Source organism: Dendrobium catenatum, unplaced genomic scaffold, assembly GCF_001605985.2.
Source record: "Dendrobium catenatum unplaced genomic scaffold, ASM160598v2 fragScaff_scaffold_334, whole genome shotgun sequence".
Taxonomy (NCBI): domain Eukaryota; kingdom Viridiplantae; phylum Streptophyta; class Magnoliopsida; order Asparagales; family Orchidaceae; genus Dendrobium; species Dendrobium catenatum.
In genome coordinates this window covers 3,815,843-3,832,547 of record NW_021318796.1, presented here as the reverse complement: position 1 = coordinate 3,832,547, position 16,705 = coordinate 3,815,843, and the positions used below count along the sequence as shown (strand labels likewise).

Here is a 16,705-nt window from a genome sequence, read left to right as displayed (position 1 = left end):
CACTGGAAAGGGAAAAAAATCATGGGTCAGGCCGAATTGAAAAAGTTTTACTAGTGTTTGTTGGAGATATAATAGGCTAACTCGTCCGTAAAAGTTAGGACGATCAGATTATAATGAATTACTTCTATATTGAAATCCATTTACAATGTCAGGAAGAGTTCCGATGTCACTTGGAGATCGGGCAGAATTTCCACGTTGTTTGAAAGTCGGACAAAATTCTGGTGTCACTTGGGCATCGGGCAGAATTTCGACGTCACTTGGGCGTCAGACTAAATACTGACGTCACATGGGCGTCAGGCAGAATTTCGACGGTGATTGAGGAGGAGTTTCTTCCCTCCTATCATTCTCTTCTTCTTCTTGATTCTTGCTTGGGTACCCACTCAAGAGAAATGAGAGGATGTTTATAGTTTTTGAGAATGACATGGAGGAGGATCAAGGGCAAATGTGGAGTGGTTCGGATGGACGGCCGATATTGAATCTCTTGATCTTGGACCGTTTTTCAGACATTTGAAGGTCTTAATGATATTGAAATTCGGCGATCTTGGGCTCGTTGGATTCTTCGCGTCGAGATGCTCGATTCGACTATAAGCATGTCATGTTTGGAAATCGTTTGGTAATCCAAATTATGGTTTGAACCTTCCAACATCGCTCCGGATCTTTGATTTAGACTCATTTGGGCTCAGATCGAGTTGAATTTGGTGTCGTTGGGTTCGTATTTCTGATACACTCAGTTTGAATGAAGTTTGATGAAATCGGAGCTCAGGTGATCTCGAATTTAATTTTTGAAGTTTCCGGCTTTATTTTGCCTCAAGATTCGTGTCCGATCAGAATAATTTTTTTTATGATATATCAAGTATCATTATTCTCATAGAAGTAAATAAACTATTTTAATCATAATTGATATGCACAAAAAAATATCTTGATTGGGCATAATTCTCAATATGTAATTATATTAATAGCTTTTCAAATTAAATTCATGATTTTTTGAACTTTGATTTCAATAATTTTATAATCGAACTAAATTTCTCGACAAGATGAATCCAACCAATAAAAAAATTGTCCAACAATAGCCGAAAATGAGCCCAAATCAAGTGTCTACAACATAATGAGAAATTTCGGGACAATAATTGGATATCAAATAATCCCCAAATTTGATATGCTCAAAATCAAATTGAACGGCTCGATGAGACGAATCCAACCAAAATCTACCTTGAAATTTAAATGTTAAACTTTTTTTTTCAAAGGGATTTAACATAACACTTGCCAACCAAACCCAATCAAATCAAATTTCTATGTTTCATACAAAATCAATAGTAAATTCAATCATATGTGCATGGGGATTTATTTTCAATGTGAAAATGATTTATTTCATTTTCTAAAATTATAAATTTTAGCAAAAATTTTTTAGCTTCTTTTTATGACATGCTATTTAAGCTAAAATTAAATATAATTTCTATTAAAATTAATTATATCTTCCTTCATCCATAATTGAACCAAAATAGTCAAACTAAAGTTCAATTCTATAAAAAAAAAAACTATTTGATTGATTCTTTTTCTTAATCAAAACCACTTTGTTTTAGCTATTTATAAAGTCAAATCAACCTAATAAATGCTTAATTATAAATATTATATATTTATTTAATAAATAAATAAATTGTTTTAGAAATTATAAAAAATTATAACAAATTTATAATCATAAAATAAAAATGATAGTGATCAAACACCAAAAATTATTTCGTGTGAAGTCCAGACGCAATACACATCCAGACTCCAAAAAACTCAAAACACATACTTGTACAAAGGATGTGTATTATACACACCCAATGTATAAATTATATATAGGATGTTTATAAGTTAAGTGACTTGATTTCACTAAAGTCCGAACGCATCCGGACTCCGCACTTAATATTTTTTTCTAAAACACATCTTTGTCTCCCTCTAAAAAAAAAATCTCTGTGATCTTTGGCACGTGCAAGTTTAAATAAAATAGGTTCATATAAGCCAAATAAACATAGCTTACGTTTCCCGGTAGCACGTGCGCACAAGGTCTCAATATTTAAATACATTATTCATTTCAAAAATACATATTTTATTTTGATTTTTTCTCTCTTTTATTTATTTATTTATTTAGATCCCTTCGTGCATATATTTTCTAACACCTAAAGGTAACGCCAGTCTAAGCTGTGGAAATTTAGCAAAAGGAAGCAAAAATTGTCTAAAGCTGCATATTTTCCAACTTTTATTTCATTCACGCCCTTTAATTTTCTTAAGAAAAATAATTTCGGAAATTCATCGTGCAATTTCTTATCAAATGTACAAAAAAGAAAAAGAAAAATATTTAATCGTGAATATTTGATTATTCTATTTATATATACGACAACTAATTTCTTGTATAAAATTACAATTAATTTGTGCTTCTGTTCTATTTCTTCATTTAATTTATCCATCCAATATTAAAATTCATAATTTTTTAATATATTTTCTACTAAATATTTTTAGGATTATTTTGGCTTTGTGTGGAACAAAATTTTTTTTACTGTTTTCATGATAAAAAAATAATTAATACAGAAATAATGTAAGTTAGAAGACAACTTTTTCAATGCATATTTCAAACTTTTATCTTTCTAAAGTTATTTTAGAAAAAATATTTTTAAATTTGGGCTCATATATAAATGTGCTATTAAAAGTAAATTTTAGGAACTTAAACGGTCCCAAAATAGAATCTTAGGTTATGTTTAGGATGATTTTTGTAAAGATGTTTCGGGGGTGTCAATATTTGACATGACTCGAAAATCCGACTAAAAATTTTTGGGTTATGGTCAAACTGTTTTTCAAATGGGTCGGGTTCCAAGTCACATATTTCGGCCAGTTTAAAAAGCAGGTCGGGTTCGGGTTGACCCTAAAACCCGAACTCAACCCCTGTTAATCGTGATTCATGTCGTGTAAATAAAGTCACGTCGAGTGGCATCCCATCAGAGCTGTCGCATTCCCGTCCACGTTGTTGTGCGTGAGGCAGGTCAATCACGTATCGTTGATTACAGTTGGCCGCCTTTGCCGGCGTCCCGTCTACACTGGCAAGCCTGGGCACCTGACCGTTGTTGTCGTCCCGTTTACTCTGCTAATTGTTGTTTTCCTTTATATGCAGTTGGATCGGAAGCAACGACGACTGTGGGCCAACCTCGCCGTACATCTGCTATTGCATCGGAAGCAATGATGACGACGTGTGTGTTGTCATGCCTGGCTACTCGTTGTCCGTCTAATCACGGCTCAACGCCTCAATCGCTCAAGCATTCACCCGTTTTTGAATCAAAACGGGTCCGCGGGTCATGTCTGAATTAAAATACCTTGGATCCGAACCCGACTCGTGACCCGATTTTAACAGCGCTAGATGCTTGTAAAGCTATTATGGAGAAAGTAAAATTTTTTAAGCTAATATAAAAAGTAGCTTCCAAGTAAATAAATTATGTGAAAGAAATGAGACAATAATAGTAAAAATATATATAATTGAGATCTAAAAAATAAACAGTAAAAAAAAAAATTGGGAAAATTTAGGGCCAAAGCCCATTTCATTCCAACAAAAAAAGAGTACAATAAGAATATTGACTACTACCACAACCTACCAGTAATAGTCAAAAAAACTATCAGCATTAAAAAAGCTGCATAACAAAATAAAAACTATGACATCCTATCAGCCACAGCTGCAGAAAATAAATAAAAACAGAACATGAAAATAGAAAACAGAGCTGCTCAAGTAATATAATACCAAAAACCACAAATCCACACAGCTAAGTAGACAAAACTAGCTGGTAGACTTAATGTTCAGGTACCGCATAAAAGAACTCCCAGGCCATAGAAAACCTGGACTCATAATTTGAAGATTTGATCGCAGCACATAGATAATTTCCTGGTTGCCCGTAAGCCTTCCAAGGGAACCCATTAACGGGAGTTTCATCATTGTCCAGATTGCCTTATAAAATATGAAATTTCCGATAGCATCAAAGGGCCCCGCCAGCTTACAATAGTTCCAGATACTCCAGTGAATTCTCCCATTTTGCAACTTTTTCACAGATATTCCTTTTAATATGAAACAACAATGGGAGAATTCACATTTAAAATTTTCACATTTAAAGGAATTCCCCAATCTTCTTCCATTTCTTTCTTTCCATATGTAAAAAATTTGTCTAAAAAAGACTTGACTAACGCGAATTTCCTTTAATGCTGAAGTTATCAGTAAAAGAATATAAAAGTTCTGACTGATAGGAGAAGTCCATTCCGAATTCCTTTAAAATAAAATATATTATTTCCTATTAATAAGCCATCATTAATTGCATGATCAAAATAATAAAAATTGTTTGTATTTTTTTTTCCTTTTTTTTTTTATAATTTGTAGAACCGACTAATGCTATCATTATCATGAACAGTGTAAGGTATTTTGAATAAATTTATTGGAGATAACAATGCTCATAAATGGAGCAGCAATTTTTTGTTTATATATAATTTTTTTTTTAAATTCAAAAGGGTTTTATTTATTAGTGCCAATAAATAATTTCTTTTGAAAATGCATATTTTCTCTATTATCATAGAGTGTGTATTATTAAATATTGATTAAGCAATTGTAGGTTTATGAGAGAAAAAATGAAAAATTCAAGAATTTTATGTTGTGTAGTATTAAATAATGATGAATTTAAAAATTATTAAATTTATTTTGTAAATGGAGCAGCAATTTTTTGTTTATATATAATATTTTTTTAAATTCAAAAGGGTTTTATTTATTAGTGCCAATAATTTCTTTTGAAAATGCATATTTTCTCTATTATCATAGAGTGTGTATTATTAAATATTGATTAAGCAATTGTAGGTTTATGAGAGAAAAAATGAAAAATTCAAGAATTTTATGTTGTGTAGTATTAAATAATGATGAATTTAAAAATTATTAAATTTATTTTAAGACAAGTTATATATATTGAAAGATTAGTATTGCGCAAATCTTAAAGTTGATACAATAAATTTTTAGCCCATCATGATAGTAGAGCTTGGAGCTAGAATGAAAATCTATTTAGCTTCAATCTAAAATAGTATATTTATCAATTATTTGGAGTGAAAATAAGCTAATTTCAAGCCTTTTGAATTTATTGGCACTATTATTTAATGCTAGGGCGTCCCCTGGAAGCGACGCGCTGTATGGCCTGAATACAGTGACAAGTGTGCAAGGGCCGCTGCACCGGCGACTTTACTTTACAAGTCATTTTTGAGGTCCAAGTGGGCAGCGCCATCAGGTTCGGTTCGACCTGCCCGTTCAGATCCTGTGGTCAAAGATATGAACAAATAGGTTGTAAGGATAATTTTGGAATTCAAAATAATAAATAAAATGATGAATTCTATTTACTATTTGTTGAGCAACCGCCTAATGATCATAATATTTTTAAATTTTTATGAGAGGCAATTGTCTAAAATTTTTTGTAATAAAGATTAAAAAATATATTGATTATGACAAATTATATAAAAAATAATATAACAAAAAAAATTCGTTTTTTTAGGGGGATAATTTCCTCCTGCCTAAAAGGGGTTCAGCCCCGGTGTGAATTTATCTTAACCTGAATGTGAAAAATAAATAAATAAATAAATAACGACTGCATATTATTTGTCACGAAAAAAGGAGGAAGCTGGCGATGGGCCCACAGCATGAACACTTCAACGGATAAAACTGGTGGGCTTGGAGGTGGGACCCGCCGTCCCGACCTTATCCCCTTTGCCCGTTTCGGGTCGTGCAGGAACATTGAACATTGAACGCTTCTTCTAATCGGCGACTCGTCACCAACAATGGCCCCGGTTTTGGGACCCACGGTCGGACCCGCTCGGACAAGTGGATTTGAAAGAATAAGACCCATAATGGGACCCACGAAAAAGTCCCTTGGCGTTAGAGCACTAATTACATTATTATACGAGGCTTTATAGCTAATTGGTTTCTTTACTAAGCATTGACTATGCAGATTGCACGTTCCTAATTGGGGATTGATCACGTGGGCCCACCATATATTGACACTTGTTGCTTTAAAGAGCTGTATCATGACTCACCAATACGCCGAAGAACCTGAGAAATTTCTAAGAAAAGAGAGGTTTTACTGCCGACAAATTTCAAAAGCTCTAAGTATATCAAGCATAAGCGAAAGGAAGAACAAGATCAAAGGTAAGCCCATCATATTACTTATCCTCCTGCTGTTGTTTAGTTTGGTTGATGGGTAAGTACAGTTGAGATGCCCTTCGTATTAGGCATATTTCTATCTCTAGTAGATGCTCTTTGTGTCATATTTATGATGAATCGGTCAACCATCTCTTTTTTGAATGCTCCTATGGTTTTATTGTTCTGAACGCTGTTATTCCTGATACCAAAGACCTTTTGCTTAGATCCTCTTTACTGCACTTGTTTGTTTGGGTGATGCCAAATACAAAGGTAACTCTGAAGTGAAAAATTTCTATAAATTTGTGATTTGCTGCACTACATACTTCATCTGGAAGGAAAGGAATTCGAGGAGGTTTGGAAATAAAATACAAAGTTGTTCTTCTCCCTCATTATCTATCAAGAAAGTGGTTTTTGAGAAAGTGGTTAAATTGAAAAATTCTTTTGGATTGCTGGAAATGCTCTAAACTGGTGGGATTTGCTGATTCGGTCTCTGTTCCTTCTGGTTGGATATTGCTTTTATGCAGCAGATTTTGGGCCTGTCTGGACAATGATGAAGCTCCTACTGCTGCTCCCTTGGATGGTCTTCGGGCAACCAGGGTAAAGGGTCCCTCTCGTCTGATATTATCTTTAATCTGAGTCCAGGCATTCATGGCCACGGAGTAGTTTTTCAATCAGTTTTGGTTGTTTTACTTTCTAGTTGAGCTATCAAAATTATTATGTAATTTTTGAGTGCAGAAATGTTTTTCTGTGCTTGCTTTAGTTTTTGCTTTTCCTTTTTGGCTGTCAAGCTATAGGATTTTACTTCTTTTTCTTATTGTAATCTCATTGTTTGATTAAATATACGGGCCAAGCCCAAATTTTCCCAAAAAAAAAAAAAGTGCGGGACAAGAGGTTTCTAGGGTGGTGTTTCTTCTAGGTCAGCTGAGGATTAGTCACGATGACAAATGCCTTTTCGAGGGTGGCAGCGAGTGAATACCCTGTTCCATATATATTTATCCTCCATCAGCTCATCATAAGGTTTTGTTTGGCACAGCTTTCTTCTTATTTCTTAAAGCAGCGCTTTTGCACAAAATATTTAATTTTTACACAAAAAAAATGTTTTAAGAAGCAGTAAGAAAGCCGTCCCAAATAAAATCTAAAATTGATGTAGGACAAAACATCATTGCTTATGAATTTTGAGTTAAAGACTTATTGAGTTCTTGTTCTATCACAAGTGCATAAATAACTCCAAAGCGGTCCATTGAGAGGACGATAAATTTCATTTCCAAAGTAAACAAACTTATCACATCATGTAGCACAATTGAGTCCAAAATAAATATAAATATATCATTCATTAGTCATTATGCTTGTCTGCCCGACATTAGTCAAGTGAAGTTAAAAGAATTCCAATTAAAAGAGTGGCTACTAAAATGGGGATAAAAATCTTACCCAAAAAAATTAGGGCTAGAGAGTGGAGCAAGATGCAAAAGTAGGGAATATATTAAAAAAAAATGAAGGCATATTGATAGAGATAATCCAAAAGAAAAATTAATAGTAGCTCATAACTCTACATAACCAAGCAAAATAAATTAGATCACTAATCAGCTAAGAAGTTGACTGCACAAATGAATGGGGTCAATCTCATTCTATTTTCAACTTTTAATTTTGTGAGCAATGTTTACTTTGATTTGAAATGAATGATAAGAGAAAGAAGCTTTGGCTCTATGCAATTTAAAATTCATTTAAAGACATTTATTATACATAAGAATACCTACGATAAGTCTATATAAAATTTTGACAACATAATGACATATGATGCACCAACACTTCTTCTTAATAAGGTATGCAAAGATTGACACATATTATACACGACATGCATTTAACACATCTTAAACATGTGTCAGACAAGTCAAAGATATGTTTGATTAAAAAATATTAAAAGTAAATTAGAGACATGTGTTTTAAAAGTTTTAAAATTTTTTAAAAGGGATAAATAGTAATTTTTATATTTCAATTTTTTATTATTATTAAATAATAATTAAATTTCTTATTTACACTCGACACTCCCCAAATCAATCGCTTGCACTCAATATCCCCATTCCCCAAGCATTCACATTTTCATTTCTCTTTGGTCTGTCGCAACTAGAGTTTCACAATAATGCCTAATATTATCTCAACATTGGCATCTAGCGTTATCCAATAGCAACATTTTAAAATCATCTCAATATTAAGAAATTTTATAAACACAATTATGCCCTTACGCTGCCTTGAAATCTCATCTTTGATCAACGTTGTCTTATCATTGATGACCAATGTTGTCTCAAAATTCTGCTCTTAGATAGTGTTGATATTGAAATGAAATCAAATTCTTCATATAAGATAGGTGCTAGCCATCTTCAATTAGAGCTGGCATGTGAAAACCCAAGGACAGGTGAGTGGGAAGATAATGTGGCCTCCACAAAATCACTGAATGAAGATCACTCAATAAGTCTCACCAACTATAAGCTAAGTAACTCATATAAATCTAAAATATTCATATCTAATGCTCAAGAAACTCAACCGTTATACTAAGAGCATACAAAACAAGACAAAATACAAGTGATAGGACTTGCCGAAATTATAAGTCAAATACTCCTAATTGGAGTGGAGCGTAGAGGTTAATGCTAAAAAAAATTAACCTAAAACTGTATAGTATATAAAGGTGAACCAATTTGAATATAAAGATCAAAATGATCTTGATTTAAAGGCAAACAACAATGCCATAAGACTACACCTCGCAGGCAAGTTAACACCTTTGAGTAAATAACTTGGAGGAGAGTTGAAGCCCTCATGTGTACATACAATCTACATTATATAAGATCACATCTTTGTATTACCCTAATCACCCTTATCTATGGGGTAGGGGATTTTAAAAATTAGGAAAGCAATAACCACTTTCTTCTTATCTATGCTTATATTTTTTGCAACTCATCATTTTTATTAGTCGGTGAAAATAATAAATACTATTTGGCTTATTCTCTTATTCTTTTTGCAAATTGCTTACCAAAGACAGTAAAATTAGGGAACTAAATTAAATATATACTTGTATATAGACTCAACATATGGGCAAGTCATAGTTATGTGCACATACTCAACATCAGAATGAGCTACAAGAACCAAAATATACAATTGTCAAAGTGAAGCTTGACTAAGAGAGCTACTCACCTAAGAGGAGCCTAACCAAAAGAGGCATTTGCCTCATATGAGTTCAATCAATATGGGTGCTTACTCGAAAAGTGTTTGCCTTAATGGATCACTCACCATAAGAAGGGTGGATCCTACAAGAATTTGCTCTTGTAAGGGCTCTCGTCTCTACCAGAGGCCTAATCATCGGAGATGCTCACATTTTCTAACTTAGCAATAACGACTACACCTGCCTTACTGACACCTCAGCTTAAGAGGTTATTTTCCAGAGACACTCATCATAGTTGTCACAATGCCACATTAGATATGATTGTCCATGGGTAGCCATCATAGCCTTATCCACATATCTATAAAAGTTAAATCACATATATAATTATTTTATTTTTTTTAATTGTAGCATTTCCTTTAACCTTTTAAATATTTTAAATAAATGATTGAACAATATTTTTAAGACTTCTCCATCTCATTTTACTCTTCAAGGAGAGTAAAATGAATCAAAAGCCCTCTCGTAACTCTCCTAACTTTCACTTTTTCTACTATCAGTCTAGTTAGTCTTGCAAATAGGATTAGTATGTCACCAATGAAAAAATTTAGACCTAAAATACATTATGAATTAGCACTTACATTACAATAAATAGATCATAAAAATTATATTCTCATTATAATAATTATAGTATCAAAAAACAGTTGAAAGTGACTCTCCCCTTAAACTTTAGACTAAAATTTATTCTAATTATTTATAATCTAAATTTTTTTGATAACTTTTATGATTATATTAAATATAAAATATATCCCCCTAAATTTAGAATAAAATTAACTCTGATATAATATGATATTCCTTAAACTGTGTTTGATTATAGAAATATCAATTTTCAAAATCCTATTTTGATATCGAATCCATTGTAGAATATTGTGTCGGCCTCTCGAGACTGTACTTTATTCTCAATGCAGTATTCGATTACAAAATAGGAGAAAATCAAAATCTGCGTGGTGACATAAATTTTCCCACCACATATCTGGGACCAATGCTAGGATATGTGTTCATTCTATTATCCTTTGGTTTGTTGCACTATTTACATGATCTGGAAAGAAAGAAACGAAAGGATATTTGGGAACTCATATGCATCAATTATTACGGGTTGTCATTTGATTCGAAGAGCAATGTTCATCAAAATCTCGAAATGGAAAAATTCTGAATTTCTGTTCTAGTTGTTGAAAAATTCTGAATTTTTGTTGTAATACTTATTGTGCTCAAGCAAGATATTTTGGTTGAACAAGTGCAGTTTTGTTATCTTGTCTTTTCCTCTGGCCCGAGAATTTGGTATTGATGGCTATGCAAGAACAGTTTTATTGTCTTTTTCTTATTCTTCTGGCTCAAGATATTGGTATTGGTGGGCAATGATGTGCGGATTGCCTCCCCTTGGACGGCAGAGATTTTGGTCCCTCACTCATTGCAGCTACTTTCTACTTTGCAACCAGTGGAATGGTCTTCTTTTGCGGCAATTCCTTTTGAATTAAGCCCTCCTGCTCTTTGAATATAATTGTTCTGGTTTCTTTTTTATTAGTTAGCTTTTGTATGTGTAGTTGTTTACACATAGCCTCCTTTGGCATCCTTTTGGCTGTTTTTTGATTGCAAGGTTTATATTTTCACACCAGTAATTAGTTTCTATTAATAGAAATGGGCTTTGCCCTCAATTTTTTCATATATATATATATTTATTTATTTATTTTATCAAAAAAATAGGCGCCGCAAAATTTAGAAGTAAGCTGCTTCTTCACGCCCTTCAGTAACGACAAACTCCACCCAGGTGGCCGTAGCCGCTGCTGACGATCGAGTGAGTGACGTCCCAAAAACACCACCGGCCCCACCTGAATATTTACAAATCAAATAAAACAAATAAAAAAAAACCAACCTAAACGGCTAAACCATTTAAAAATAAAGAATTAAAAAAAGCACGTGCTTCTATCTCGAAGGTTCATGGAACCCAGTCAATTTCAATCTTCAACTCAAAGCCCTTCCGCCCGATTCTTCCACCTATAAATCGCACCCGATCTATCCACCACTGACCACTCCCTTGCAAGCTAATCCACGCCTTCAGCTCACCGGAACTGATCGGAAACCCAAAAGAGCAAAATAAAATGTACAATCTCACCTTGGAGTCCATCAGGCAACATCTCCTTGATGACGCCGAGATCCCATCCTCCGTCGTCACTTCACCTTCACCTCCAACCTACCTTCGCAGCTCCAGCTTCGGCCGGCTCGTCGCCGATCAGTGGATCGACCTCCCCTTCCGTCCTGACGACTCCGACGATATGGTCGTCTACCTCGCCCTCCACGACGCATTCAGAAACGGATGGTTTCCCGGCGACTCCGGCGCCGCTGGCACCGCTCTGCTGGAGCCGGCGAAGCCGGATTCACCTGATCCGGAGGCGGCGCCGGAGAAGGGGAAGCACTTCCGCGGCGTGAGGCGGCGCCCGTGGGGGAAGTTCGCGGCGGAGATTAGGGATCCGGCTAAGAACGGGGCTAGGGTTTGGTTGGGGACATTTGAGACGGCGGAAGAGGCAGCGATCGCATACGATCGCGCCGCATACCGGATGCGCGGATCCCGAGCGCTTCTTAATTTTCCCCTTCGCATCGGAACCGATGCCTGCGCCGGCGAATCGCCGGCAATGATTTCTCCGGTTAAGCGGGCGATTTCTGTATCATCCCCTTCCTCTTCCTCGTCATCTTCGTCTAATTCGTTTTCGTCTTCTTCAATGTCCTCACAATCCACGGGGTCGGTGAAGCGGAGGAAGAGAGGACAGGCCGCAGCGGCGAGTCAAAGCCCGGATTCGCCTGCCGCTGTTTGTTCTCCGGCTCCGGTACCGGTTCAATCTCCGGCTAAGGAGTAGTCCCGAAAAGGAGCAGGTGAGCAACTGGCACGTGCTGGGGAAATGTTAGTTAGCTAAATGGGTACGATCGGAGTCGGCACACGTGTAAACATGAAGTGCAGCCTTTTGAATACCCCAGCAATCAATGGAAAGTTGAGGGGGCGAAATGCAAAATAGGACTGTTAATAATTCAGTTAGATTAAAAAATTGCTTAAAAACTATTTTTGTGAAACTTGCTTTTGCAAAAAGAATCAATATATAATAATTTAAGAAAACTGAATTATTTGCATTCCAATTGGAATAGTTGTACTGTCTCTAAGCAAGATGAGTGTGGCTTAGTATTTGGAGATTGTTGAAGACTGGCTTGTGATAACAAATTGGGCCTTGGGCCTTGGGGCCCATTGTACATTGAAATTCCTATATTAAATTTCTTTTATTATTATTTTTTTCATTGAGATGCACATGAGTTTTAAGTACTTGTGATAAACGTGTTTCAATGAGATAAATTTAATGAGTTTAAAATTACATAATTTTGAATTTGTTATCATACTAAGATTTTATTTATGATAGTTTTAAAATTATTGTTTTATACAGTAAATTTTAAACCAAAAAGTTATTGAAACTAGTAAAAAAATAATGGCAAAAAGTTATCACAAAAAAAAACCTGAAATATCTAAAATAAATAAGGGTCTTATTATCAAATTGCAAGATCAAAATTGTGAAATTTACATAGCTCTTATTATCATCAATTAATTATTCTATGCGGAAGTTGAATGTCATCCGGAAACCAATTAAAATGCGCCAAGTCAACCTCTGCTTGGTACCAGTGACGTGGTGTGTTCTTGTTGGTAGCATTTTGCATCTGATCTCCGTAGAGAATAATTTCTGCTTATCATCATGTGGAACCTTCAATGGACAAAAACTATTTTTCCGTCCTTTAGAACTTCTCTCTGCTCTCCTAATTTGCAGGGCACTCTTCTTTTGGCCAATTTTTTTGGGTTTAACCCATTACATTGTCATAAGAAGCTGCAACAAAATTCTGGGAGAATAAAACTTAAAGAAGCTGCAAGAAGTTATACCATCAGAATAGTTGAGACAAAAGAAAAAAAAAAAGTATTAACAAAATCTTGTTGGACTCATGAAGCAAGAAAAGCTCGTTTTTTGGAGTTTGTTCCCTATTGTTGTAGTGTATTATTATTATTATTGTTGCGTCCTGGAATATTCGCGGCGGTAGAGAAATATATAGTTTAACGTCTTAGCGTTGTACGAAGATCCAGCACATAATCAGATAAGTGAGAGGGTGTAGCGTTCATAAGAGACACCAAAGTTTTTACGTGGAAAACCCCTGAAAAATGGGGAAAAACCACGGGGCCTGGCCCGGTTTGAATGAATCCACTAGTATTTGTAGTCAATTACAAATGAGGCCCTTCCTTAGGAGAAGGCCTTGGATTGATGTAGCAAATGTACATCATATAGATTGCACGAAGCATAAATAAACCCATGAAAAACAAAGAGGGCTACAACCCCTATAGACTCAGTCATGACAATCCTACACCCATCGAGTAGCGAAGGACTGGCCATCCATTGGAGGTAGTAAGCAACAAAGCATCCAGCTGATGATCTGAAAATAAATAAGCAACACCCCACAAGGCATTGAAAAAATCACTTGATAAGAACCAACCACCAAGGTTGTCAGTCCAAGGCAAACCCGAAGATATGCAGAATTGTCTCATCATAATCCGGAATCCAAAACCAAAAACCAAACAAGAATAAATCGACTCCAACAAAAAAAAAACCAATACCAAGCTCAGCACAAAGCGCAACACTAGAAAACACGTCAACAGCCCCAGAACCACCCACAATATAAAACTCAACTGATAATAGAACTATTTTTACATCTTTTGTCAGCACCACTTGAAACTGCAAGATCAACTACGCAGCCCGCCATGAAATTTTATAACAAATAAAGGCATGAGATAGGGCTTGAAGAGAAGGGAGTCCTAGAGCCCCATAGGCTTTGGGCAAGCAAGTTCTCTTTCATGATATAAGATGCAGCTTTCTTACATAAACTTTCCGATGAAACAATAATCTGGTATACAATTTATTTATATGTTTGTAGTAAGTTTTAGACATAATAGATCTTCTAATCCAATAATCAATAAAATTTCAAATGCTAAAGCGAATATATTTTATTCTACCAGCAAAAGACAATAACTTAGATTTCCAACCATCCAACATATAAGAAATAGTTTGGAGAAGAGTTTGAAAATCAGTCTATAAAGGAAGATAGGGATCCCCAAATACACAATCTTACTTTCCCCCAATCTCAGTTTTAAGATGCTAAGAATCTCCTCAAAATCTAGAAAACCAGTAGAGAAACAAATAGAACTTTTAGCTTGAGTACTCTTCTTAAAAGAAGAACGAGCTCGACGAGACTCGATCAACTCGCTTGAACATGCTCGAGGGAAAATCAAGACAAAAACGAGGTCAACAGAAACAAATAGAACTTTTAGCTTGAGTACTCTTCTTAAAAGAAGAACTGCTTTAGCCATAAAAACTTCACAAAATATCTTTCTTTATGGAATTTTCAATTGTCACTTTACAGATAACAACACTTGCCCTTAATAGATCCCAATTTTAGAAGTTCTCACTTCTCTCTACTAAAAACTTTATTCAAATGAGTAGAGACACAACCTACTTATAATTTTTTTCAGTGAGAATTGAGAATTCTGTTTATTTTTATAATAGTTTTGAACTCTCAACTTCTTGATTATTTTGTATTTTTTTAGCATTTTAGTGCCTTAATGAGCATAATATTAAATAATCTTAAACTAAGCATAATTGTTTTATCAACAAACTCATTTCAGCTCTTGAGTATTCAAACATTGAGGCTTCATTTGGGACGGCTTTCTTACTGCTTCTTAAAACCGCTTTCTAGTACAAATTTTTTAATTTTTGTACAAAAAAAAAAAAAAACATCTTTAAGAAGCAGGAAGAAAGTCGTCCCAAACAAAGCCTGAATGGAGTTTAGTCTTCCCAGCGGCTTTCAGAAATTTACAATTATGCGTACGAGTAATTCTGTAATTGGTTTATTACCTTATACTTTCCATAATTGTCCTGTCAATAATAATAATAATAATAAAACATAGCAAATCTTGTAAGCTCTTTATATGTGTGGAAAATCAATCGCTTCAATCTCTTGATTTCTATAAATACCCCTCCAAATGTAGGGTAAGAGAAGATCACAATTTTTTCTCCCAAACTCTTATTTTTCTCTTAAATAGTCATTATTGCTCTTAGGCTCCAACTTTTCTCTAAAAAATAGTTGGCAATGATGAATTCATCAACTTAATAAAGGGACTCATTTTAGGTAGAAATTATTCTGTGCGGATGCCGGACACAACTCTATGCCGCAGTACGAGCTGCGGTACCGAACAATATCGAGCTGTGGTACAGTACAAGGGTGATGCGATGCATTTTTATTAGTCTCCGAACGACATTTGATGTCCGCACATAATATTAAAAAGAGTTCTAAGATTTTTAATGATGAAATTCTAATGTTTATGGATTCGATGAACTTATACAACTAAATTCAGTTTAAATTTTATTTATTTTTATGAATGTTTCACACTTTTTTGATATGAATTTGTTGATGCCAAAATATTATCACTGCATTAGGGGAAAAAATTCCAGAACTTGACCGGTCAAATATGCCCCTCATAAGTTTTATACTTTGTGAATTTATATTGATTTTAACATTGATTAAAATTGGCGAAATTTTTGTGTGGATATTCATCTTTATGTGTATATCCTTCACAACATATGCCTCGAGATTTGTGTCTGATCAAGACTATTTTTATGATGTGTGTGAGTGTGTGTGCATATATATATACACACACAAAAACTCTTTTACTTAACAAATTAATCCAAAGAAAACTCGAGCTATTCGTGAACAATATGTTTTTTTAACCATCATGATTTCTATTAATTATTTCATTAAAAAATGAGTCTTAAATTTCCATAATAACATGACTATAACATTTGAGAATTACTCAAAAATAGAACAAAGTCATCATAAAATGTATGGACTGGAACATTCACAGCGATAGAGAGAGATAGAGTGTAGTGTCCAAATTTTGTACAAATATTCAGCACACATATAGATAATAGAGAGGGGTGCAAGAGTCATAAAAGACGCCAAATTTTTTTAATTGGAAAACCCCTTAATAGGGGAAATTAAACCCATGAGGTCTGACCCTATTAAAAATAATTCCACTAGTAGTTGTAGTCGATTGCAAATCTTAAGGGGCCTTGGCTCAATGTAACAATTATACATCATATATAGCATATTACATAATGAGAGTTGGAAAAAATCTAGTGATATGAGAATTGTTATCAAGATAATGTTGGCCTATTTGTTTGGCCTGTATGATCATAGTCGGCGAGCAATGATAGTCAGATGGTCCATAATCTGTAAACAATAAAGGTCGT

General features: G+C 34.5%; 1 protein-coding gene across 1 annotated transcript; it reads left to right on the top strand.

Moving 5' to 3' along the window:
- The first annotated feature begins 11,403 nt into the window (after positions 1-11,403).
- On the top strand, positions 11,404-12,661 carry LOC110108340 (ethylene-responsive transcription factor 2-like). Its single transcript, XM_020838948.2, has one exon. The coding sequence runs from the start codon at positions 11,483-11,485 to the stop codon at positions 12,233-12,235; it is 753 nt and encodes a 250-aa protein (XP_020694607.1). The 5' UTR covers positions 11,404-11,482; the 3' UTR covers positions 12,236-12,661.
- The last annotated feature ends 4,044 nt before the right edge of the window (positions 12,662-16,705 follow it).